This window comes from Thamnophis sirtalis, unplaced genomic scaffold (genome assembly GCF_051295495.1).
Source record: "Thamnophis sirtalis isolate CommonGarterSnake01/CBP01778 unplaced genomic scaffold, rThaSir2_p1.2 scaffold_3, whole genome shotgun sequence".
Lineage (NCBI taxonomy): Eukaryota > Metazoa > Chordata > Lepidosauria > Squamata > Natricidae > Thamnophis > Thamnophis sirtalis.
In genome coordinates this window covers 116101545-116112356 of record NW_028261383.1, presented here as the reverse complement: position 1 = coordinate 116112356, position 10812 = coordinate 116101545, and the positions used below count along the sequence as shown (strand labels likewise).

Sequence of the window (10812 nt, the reverse complement as noted above, 5' to 3'; positions counted from 1 at the left end):
GAGACACACAAATGTGGAAAGATGGAATGTCTTTGCACACTTTCATAAAGCATGTTTCCATGGTTTGGGAGCTGAAATATTAACACTGTTATCTCAAGAGTAAAATCAGTATAGGATCTGTCCTATGTAACTTTTGCTTTATGCAACTGAGATGAATACTATTTATTTAGAAAGCAGTTACTATTTTGAGATAGCATTTGTTTCATGTTTTGATGAATTTAGAAAAAAAAAGAAACTGGTTTTCTTTTGGTGGAGTTTTGTTCACAAATGCAGCACTGCAAGAGGATTTTCTAAAAAGCCAGGTCTAATAATTTGATCCTTCTTTTAACTGAGTGTTGACTAGTATTCTTCTAGGTATTGCTACTCATTGGGTATCCATCACTCAACTGTTCCATAAATGCATCCTTCTTCATAATTCTCATCTTCCTTTTTTATATGAGCAATAAGAATTTAGTGTACATTTCACACATTTGTGACTGCTCTCATTTACAATGGCAAGTACGGTACAGTCTTGTAAAATGCTGTGTAACAAATGATAGAAGAACCATCCAGCAGACTGTTATGCAGTACCCCATGATCAATTTTTAGCCAACAATCCCGTTCGTCTGTTCTTCCTAGCAGCAGCAATCTCTTTCCAATATCGTTCTTTTCAGTGACAAGTTGGTGGGTTCTTATGTTTGGACTTGAGAAGTAGTTAAGGTGGTGAATTTAAGGCAGTTCATCATTCTTCAGACCAAAATAATTTGAGGAAAAAAGTGAAAAAAAGGAAATCAAATGGGAGAACGGGAAGTAGTAACTGATCTAATATTTGTTACTATGGTGAGTAGGGATTTACAATTAGTTTTCTCACTAGTTTTTGTGTGGGTTTTGTATTTATGAGGGACAAAATGGGCATAACTCAAAGGTTATTAATTCCTCACTTGTCCTCCCCACCCAGTTGCATATAAATTGCAAAGTGAGCTTCTTGCCAGTGTCCCTAATCCCACCTCATCTGCTCTGACTCGGACACGAAAGGATGTGCAGTCTTTCCTTGTCTCTGATCTTCCCTCTAGGCTTTCTTGCATTTCCCCTTCTTTTCTCGTTGCTGGAACTTTCTCAGGCGCCTGGCCCATGTGTCCCTCCATTGTATCACAAGGCTGCTTTTGTCTGCTACAAGACCATTCTGATCTGGAGAGTTCTCATCATGGCCCAGTAACAAATATTTCTTCATAGACTTGACCTTGGGACACTTGCAGGCAATGTCCTTGGAGCGTATCCAGAGGATCTGGTCACCACGCCGTATTCGATTCGCCCCTTGCTTGTAAACAGAGATGATGTTGACTGTGAACTTCCACCATTCTGCAGCTTTCTCTGCTTTCAGGATGTGGATCTGGACAGCTGGAGACAGAAAGTCAGGAGAAGGTCATTTCTTTAATGCATTTTGTAGTTTCCCTCAAGATCGTCACAGTGAAAAGCAAGATTTGCATGTGTTCACCCATTACGCAGAAATGTAACATAATTAGGGATTTGGTATGCCCCTAATGTTTAATTCCTTGTGCTTGGCTAAACGTCACACATTCAGTTCAAAATGAAAAGCGGTGCTTACTTTAGGATGCTTGTATTGAATCAATAATTCAATCTGGGTTATTGCTTTAAAACAGAGTAGCTCTTTAATTATTATTTGTTCATTCCTATTTTGAAGAAAGACTATATTAAAATTATATTAAGAGAGATTATATAGTCTGGGTATCATCTTTGGCTCCAGTGTTCACACAGCATGTTTAGCCAGGTCATTTACACATCTACAACACATTAAAAATAATTTTTACCTGTATGTGGGTTTTTAAAGGCAGGGGCATGCTTAAGTTGTTCAGATGCAGATTGTCTGGCTGACTTATGGTTCAGTATGATTTTTGCATCCCCCCAAAGGCTTATTTATACTAAACGTCTTAGTTTTTTTTTTCTATAAACAATTCAGTACTTCAACCTGGCTGCCCCAAGCAAAAAATATATGAAAATATATGGTCAATCTTTCCTTCTGTTTCTCATGCTCTAGAAACGTTTCTCCCTACTTTTCCTTTTTGGTGACCTTTGCGATGATGTTACTGCATTCCAAGCTTAACAATGATGGGAATAGTTTCTATGTTTCTTTTGCCCATGAATTTGAGGCTTGCTATGAAATTAAGGGAGAGAAAAAGACAGAGAGAAAAACCAGACTGTTCTGGCCCAATATGATGAAAGTGGCCCTGGTAACAAAAGGCACCACTTTCATTTTCAGCAAAGAGGAGGGGGGGGGAACAAAAACTTACCCAAGACGTTGCCACTTCGTGTTGTTTTGGCTTATCACGAGCCAGCTTCTGAAAAGGATCTCGCGGCACTATATTTTCACAGACTAGAAGCCTCATCTAGTAGATTTGATGAGACAAATAGGCTGTCCTATTTTATTTTGGGAAGAAGCTAATTGGAATCTCAGAAATTAAGAAGTGTACGTAGTAAGGAGGAAGAAGAAATGGGATGTGCCAGTGAAATATTAGAAGGAAGAATTAATCAAATAAACTCAGATCTTCAACAGTTATCAAAGATAAAACCAAACAAGCAAGCCTGGAATCCAAAGATTCAATGAAAGTGAAATATTGTTATCGCTGTATAATGATTTGGTATTGAATTCACATTGAACTACATTACGTGCAATTGAGAATACTGAAGTCATTGGTAGCGCTATATTTTACTACATGGTAAGCTGCACAGATGGGTGGCAGAAACTTTAATTGATTAAGAGCAACATGGGCCTCTTCCATTTTCATCATTCCTTAGTGAGCAACAGTGGCAGGAATATCTTAAAATCAAGAGCTCCAGGCAGAGGCTGCAATCATTTGCAAGCTTTGTGTGCTTTTAGGAGGACCCTGCTTTGGCTATGTCAAGTAGCAGGCAGAAGGGCTGACACACAAATGCCAGTAGTGCTCTACCCTAAGAAAGTGTCTCATGTTCCCCGTGCACTGCTATTGCTGCTCTCCACAGAACACCTTGAATGCAGGAGCCGTGGGTGCCTAAATAGTTCCCTGATGAGTGAGAAAATAGCAGCCACTGTCAATTGCCTAGAAAGGAGGCGAGGAATGGCTGGACCATGGGATAAAAGTAGATCTCTGAGAAGCTGCTCTTCCTTCCCCTCCATCCCAGGGGATGAAGCAGCCTGCAGAAGGGCAGGGGAGCTCTCATCTTGAGTAAGAACAGCACGCCTTATTCTAATCTGTCTTTCACCTGCTGACAGGCTTACTATTGCTGGTTGCCTGCCAAGAGCTCAAAGAGACATTTGCCTCAAAGAAAACCTCCAAGCCAGCTGGTTAAAAGGGTTGAGAACCTCTCACAGCAGGGAAAAGGAAGCAGCCACCAGAGATAACTCCATCTGGTTCCATTCATGGCAAAGCTTGTCCTTTGAGCCTGAAAGCTATCCCCATTCAATCTCCATTCTGGTAGCAGGGAGAACACCTTGACAGTGGGAATAGAGAGGGGTGGGGCAGCAAAGAAAGCAAGCAGCAGAACCCCCATAAGCAGTTCCATAAGATGCTACTTTTCCAGCAAATCTCTTTCCACTTCCCCAAGGGAGATCCAAAGCAAGTGAGCAATATTTTTTCTTGCCGGGGTCCTGGGGACACTACTTCTGACATCCGGGTTCAGCTTTGTCTAAATGTATCTTAGATGTGCATGCTTTTGAGATGGTGAATGGAAAAAAATGGGGTTCTTCCTGGTGGCTTGTCAGTTTTATTGATCAAGAAAAACAGTGGTAGCTTTATTGATTTATTTAAATCCCACTTTTATTATTTTTAGAAATGTTTGAGTAAGCTTTCCTCCTATGGTAAAATTGCATTTCTCAGAATGCCAGCTGCATTCACAGCCTAGGCATGGCTCCAACTATTATACTCCAGCAGAAGCTATGAGGAAATAGGTAATTTTTGGAGAGAAAAATAAGGAGAGCTCAAGGAAGATGTGTTTTAGCTGAGAAGAGCTTTCTGTCCAGAGAAAGGCCCATATCAGTAAGAAATAGGAACGATAAACATTTACACCAAACACTTATAATCTTGGAAAGTTTGTTTGTTACGGTCTTTATTCACTTCAATTTCCTTGCAAGATTTTTAAAGAACTAATAGTACTGAGAACTGAGGCATACTCAATAAATATACAGTACTGAAAGGAGATTGGGGCCACATCCATTTATTAATGTGTTACTAGCCAACCACCAGATGGCACTATAATACTATAGGCACTGAGAAATTGTCCCAAAGGTGCTTTTTCAAGAGGCAACTGGACTTATTTTTTTTCTTTGAAGTTTTTTTGCTTCTCATTCAAGAAGCTTCTTCAGCTCCGAAGCGGATGAGAAGCGAAACATCTTCAAAGAAAGATAAGTACAGTAAGTCCAACAAGTTGCCTCTTGGAAAGCACCTGTGAGACAACCATGACCTGAATAACTGAGAATCTCCATAGGGACTGAGAAATTGTGAGCGCTTCCCAAAATGAGAAGACACCACTTACACACCTGCTAGCCCACTGAGATAAAGTCCTGCTGAACTCAGAAGTTTGCTTATAGATACCATCAGGATTGCACTTTAAAGGGCTTGCTACTATTCCAGCATGTTAGACACTGTATAATGTATAAATAAGAATTCTTAATGGTTTTTGTGGTGTGGGAGAAATCATTCTGCATTCAGAATTTTCACCCATTGAAATTTCAAAGATATAGCAAAAACCTTTAAAATAGTAATGGGAGGAAATGATAACAAAATATGTTATCATGGTCTTATATTGAATAAAGGCAAGGCTATCACTTCCAAAGAATTCTAGGACTATTTTAAAAATCAAACTAAATCAAACTTTGGTTTCAAAAGCTTTTCAATATTTGGAATACATTCCCCTTCCTTCCAAGGTGTACAAATTTAAAGCTGTCCAATTAATCCATATTGGTTCTTAGCAGCTATTCTAATTCCCATTATTCGCAGACCCAGCGGTATTTGGAGTGGGGCAGCCTAGAAATTTAAATCATAATAAAAATAATAGTGCCACCTACCCTTTCTGTAGCAACAGTCATCATTAATTTTTTAAACCTTTGAAATGAGAACAGATTTATATAGTTTTTTTAAAAAAATGTTTACATTTACAAATTAGACGTTTTCAACATAGCTTTTGAAATTATAACAGATTCATTTTGTCATCACCTTTACGTGGTTTAACAGATTTTGCTCGGCTCCCTTCCCCCGTGGCTTATGAGCATCCTGGCAGAAGCTGATCTGTCACAGAGATTCCCCCCCATTACACACAGAGGCATACAGCGGCAAGAAACTGTACTGTAGTTGTCATCCTTGGGAAATCTTCCTAGCGCAAAGCTTTATGGTGTTATATATTTTGCAGAAGAGTTATTAGAATAGCATATGTTTCCTCTTGCTTTCTCTCTGCATTGCTATCCCCAGGAGTTTGGGGATAAAATGTGGAACACTTTTTAAAAATCTTTTGAAAACATTTTTTTTTAAATTTCCATGAACAGCTGCCTTTCAACAAAGACTAACCAGAGTCTTCATGAAAGAAGGATTTTTCCAAACAAATCTGTAACAGGGGTGGTGATCTCACCTTTTGGACAGGAACCCTCCCCTGCAATTTACCCTCTCTTGCACACCTAAACATGTAGACGCTTACCTACACACACTCCCATTGTTTCTTAATAAATATAAGAACTGACTGGTGGGAAGTTCCACTGGACTGTCTCAGAACCAAATTAAAATGAAATCATCTTCAGGTCAAACTTAGTTCCTGGGGGCTTCATGTAGATACCCACAGTTTTCTTGGCAATAGTGGTTCTCTATTGCCTTCTTCCCATTTGTTAGTTTGTTTATTTTACATTCTAGTCTAGTCAACTTCCCAGCTCAGTCTACAATTCTGGAATACCTGACTGTGTCCCATCCAAGAACTTACTAGACTTGAATCTGCAAAATGTGACAAAGCATACTGATATTGGATGACTAATTTCACATAAAAAAATGGTCAGTGCTTTTGGAAATATATCTAGGTATGTGCCTGCCTGAAATACTGCAATTCCTAGAATAAAAAGTAGAAATGCATGCATGTTTGCCTACTCACGTTTATATGAAAGAGTGGAGTAGAATGGAATAAACAGTACATCAGCATTGAGAGATTAAAGAGCCGGGGAAACTGAAACCTTCTCTTGTCTTTCTCAATCTACATGTAGCATTACACAACCAGTTAAGAAACTCATAGTGTCCTTCTACACCTTTTGGGTGGGATAATGACATCTCAGTTGAACAGGTGTGTTAATGACTGTCTGGGATACCAAAGGTGTCCCCATATGCCATTGCATTTAGCTTGAACTTGACACTTCTGCTTTTGATTCTTCCTATTGCTATTTTTGAATGAACCATCAGTTGCTTCTGTATGAAAAACCAGTACAAACCAAAGATAAAAGAACTCCCACTACCCCACCACAACAGCATTTCAATGTAGCTCTGTGGTTTGGCTGCACCTTGTATTTAATTCTACCTGTCATTAACTAGCAGAATGTTTAGGATTGATTTGGAGCGTATCCAACCTGCGGCAGTTTTCAGTTTTTAGCCAGGCAAGTTATTTAATAAAAGTGAGTTTATATATGCACTAACACCAAAATGTGCTTTTTCTTCCAAATGTATGAGAATGTGTAGCTGAGAATCCTGTAAATAATAAATGTATTGTTACTGTTGGTGTTGGTGAAGGGATTTACATAATCCCTATCCTGGTGCTTTCTGATACGTTTGCCTGCATCTTCCAGGAATCCCATGTCTGTTAATCATGGAAAAGATGATAAATGGGCCTTTCTCCCATTGGTAAATTAGAGGTAGACAATCAAGTGAGGAGAAAGATTTGATGTCTCTTTCAATTTGCCTTCCTGGTGACTGCAGGGAAGTGGGCAAGATGGACAGTCACATAGGCGCTCTTGATGCGACATCCAACACAACATGAGCTCTTAAGGTTGAAAAGCCTACAAAAGTCTTACAGTTAAGAGAAGCAAAACGACCCAAACTGAACAATAACAGTGCACAGCCACTTGGACATTTTTCCTTTAAATGGAAGCAAGTTGAATTGGTATGTCTCACTGTCATGCTATAAACAAGAAAAGATGATTTAGCATTTCATGATTGGGATAGGTGGGTGGGTCCAGTTTATTGACAGCCATAATCCAAACTCTCTCTGGCCTTCAAGCACTAAGAGCCTGTATTTCAAATCCTTGAAGTTTTGGTGATCCTCAGTCTAAGACAATGGTAAAGAATCTCACTGGAACTGTGTTTTTAAACACAGGAACAGATTTTTAAAATCTGTTTACACTGGTATTTGGATACAGCTGGTTAAAAAGGAATCCTCCAATGAAATGAGAGTCAGACGCTGCTACAATATTCCAACACTTCCAAAATACTTGATTATGCTGCCAAAGGCTTAACATTTTTTGAAGATATTCTGTCAGTGGATTATTGGGCTGGCTACCTTTAAAATTGTGCATAATAATAAGTCTTTCTGTCTCTCCTCCAATCCTGGTATGTCTTCTAAATATTTGACACCCTATTTTTGTACTATAACTCCTTAATTCCCAAACACTGTTCTCATTTGGTTTGATGGAACTGGAAACTGCAAATATGGAAGGCTTCATGTTTTGCAAGTCTGCCATAAAATGTCAAAAAATGGATGGAGAAATAGAGATATAAATATATAGTCTGGCAGCAGGGCTTTTTAACTAGAAGCCTATTATTTTCCCATGGAAAACAGTTGCTTCTCTTTCCGTTTTTCAAGAAGCTGTGATGTCCCCAGTATGTCCCACTGCAAACCAGATCTCTTGGCTTGTAGTGGCTTTACAAAGTACTAGTTAGCTATGAATGATTTTTTCCCAAATACTTTCCAAAGCTAGGAGCTTATTTGTCTCCTGCCTTCCTCCTATAGTTAAGCAAAGCAATTCATTTATGTCAGAAGTAAACCAGTGTTGGGATGCACCAAAATAAAGATAGTTTGGAACTAAATTGTCTTTAAATGTTCCTGGTCCTAAATATTTGAACACAATATAATTTGCTTGTGAAATTTTGAGACATAACTAAGACAGAGTGTTTTCCTTTTTTTTTTTTTTAAAGACCATCATCTTTGAATCAGCAAATTAAAAGGACATTAAAACCTCAATAGAAACTAGTCTAGATGATAGCACTTCAATTCAGCACATAAGGGAAATAGCCATATTCAATCTAATTAGGGCTTTTTAGGATATTCAGAGCTGTTATCATCTTGTAAAGTTCAAGAAAACAGTCTTCTAATTGGCTTCCTGCTGGGAAATCCATAAAAACGTCTTCATTGTCCTTCTGGGCAATCTATTCTGCAGTTTCACAGCTGGACTTTTCTCTTCTTCTCTTTTTAATATTGTGTCCTCACCTAAAAATATTGTTACAAAAACTTCCATGCCACTAACACCTGCTTATAATAAACATAAGGCGGATTTTGCATTTGTTTAAAAAAAACCTAATTGACTTGGTAGTTTTTCACACATTAATTCTACTACTGCAGAAACTAGTATCACCAATCCCTCCTTTCCTATATACTGATCCTCTGGTTGTAACATAAAATACTTTAGTGATGGGTATGGTGTGGCCCTCCAGATTTTATTGTAGAGCCACTCTTATGAACTCTAGGCTTTATGGCTACTATTGAAAGATGTTGGACACTACAGTAAAACCTCTTTAGATACCCATGCTAAATTTAAATGCAACTTTATAGAATGTCAACAACACCATGAATATCCCTTTAAGGACATGTATTACTTCTGTTACCTATTACACGACCCTGGCATATTCATAAGAAAGGGACAACATAATTTTCTCATCCAATGACATATGTCAGAAAAATGAACTTCTGTTTGTTTCAGTGATATTAAAAACTAAGTTCGGCTTAATTTTAGTTTTACAATAGGAATGCTTTGTAGGATAATTTAAAGTACCAGAGTGAAATCACAAATAGTTTAGAATCAATGTATGGCATAACAAAATAATTATGGGCTGAAGTAAAAAAAGAACTGCCATTCAAATGAGTCCTAAATTCTGTGGAAATCAAGGATATACTCTACTTACTGGGAAGAAAATTGACCCAGGATTTCAAATAATTCCCACAAAATGAAAAGATTAAAAAAAAATAGAACAAGTGTCCAATGTCCACCCAGCCTAGAATTGCCAGCTTCAAATAAAACTAGCCCTGGGGATTTTCTCTCCACCAGAGTGGAGTGGTAGATGCACATATGTTTCTGTATAGTTATGTCTGTGTGCATAGGCCAAAGGATCTAAAAGAGTTCAGGGCAAGAAATAAAACGAATTGATTTGGTAAAGGTTCCCCTCGCACATATGTGCTAGTCATTCCCGACTCTAGGGGGCAGTGCTCATCTCAGTTTCAAAGCCGAAGAGCCAGCGCTGTCCGAAAACATCTCCATGGTCATGTAGCTGGACTGATTAAATGCCAAAGGCGCACTGAACTCTGTTACCTTCCCACCAAAGGTGGTCCCTATTTTTATACTTGCATTTCGAACTGCTAGGTTGGCAGAAGCTGGGACAAGTAATGGGAGCTCACTCCATTATGCAGAGATAGGGATTCGAACCCCGAACTACAAACCTTTCTGATTGACAAGCTCAGTGTCTTAGCCACTGAGCCACCACGTCCCTGTATTGATTTAATAACTGCATGTTAAGATGAATTGACTGTACAATATGATACAGCATTGATAGAATTATTGGATCCCTGTGTTTATACAGCACACACCAACCATTCTCATGCAGAGAAACATATGATATGAAAACACATAAGAAGAAGATGGGAAGAAGGTAAAGGGATAGCAATGCAGAAAAAGAAAGGAGGGGAAAATGCAATGTTTTATGGGAAGAGATATCAAAAGATGGAGAGAGAGAAATTACACATTACAAAAAAGAGTTAATCTCACTATGCAAGACCCCTTCCCAAGCAATGACTAATTTAAGGAAACCCACAGTTTACCAGCAATGTTTGAAAAAACCAGCAGCTTCAGCCCCTAGATTGTTTTTATCAGTGTTATTTATTTTGTTTTTCACTGAATTAAAGTTGACTCAAGTTGCATGAAGGGGAGGGGATTCCAAGGGAGACAAAATAACAAAAGCAGCATAATTTGAAATGGATGATGTAATGTCACATACAGCTACAAAGAGTCATTTCTTGCAATGGAAAAGCCATATGCTTTGTTAGAAGTAATTGGTGAACTATTTCTTCACCTTGTAGAATAAAGGATTTTTTTAAAGTTATATTATATGTCTCTAAGAAATGATATGCAATAATCCTAACTTTAGGTTCAAGTGTAAAAGCCTTGTCATATCCAAAGGTACGTGAATTGTGCTAATAGAAATAAACTGTGGATGGGTTACCTCACTCTATTGATTTTTATATCTCCAAAAGTATCAAAATAGTTGATAGACAGAAACATCCATTTGCTGCAGCCTGTCCATTGTTTCCAAGGACAGGCAAATGGGTGCAAAAAGTATTTGGGTTATGAAGAAGGGACTCAAGGCAGAGTCAGAAATTAACTGGCTTCTGCTATTGACTCCTGGTGCTAATGTGAAAGAGCTGTTCTTTCATGATGCTTTGCTGCAACAAGCTTGCCAATCATCTGAAAACAGGTGATATTGTGGAAGCTGAGTGTTACTAGAATCTGTGTAACAGATATATATTTAATATTTGTATTGATATGTTCATATGCCTGCAACTGTTCCTCTGAAACCACAAGCAGTTCGCACAGATAGCCTTTCCTCTTAC

At 38.3% G+C, this 10812-nt stretch overlaps 1 protein-coding gene across 2 annotated transcripts in view; it reads right to left on the bottom strand.

The window, feature by feature from the left end:
* Positions 1 to 429: 429 nt before the first annotated feature.
* The window catches only part of NTN1 (netrin 1), a 107432-nt gene continuing 97049 nt past the window's right edge, over positions 430 to 10812 (bottom strand). For both annotated transcript variants that reach the window (XM_014055838.2, XM_087709788.1), the window contains one exon: positions 430 to 1377. In XM_014055838.2, coding sequence (XP_013911313.1) covers positions 1049 to 1377 — 329 coding nt within the window. In that variant the 3' untranslated portion in view covers positions 430 to 1048. The remainder of the gene's footprint in view (positions 1378 to 10812) is intronic.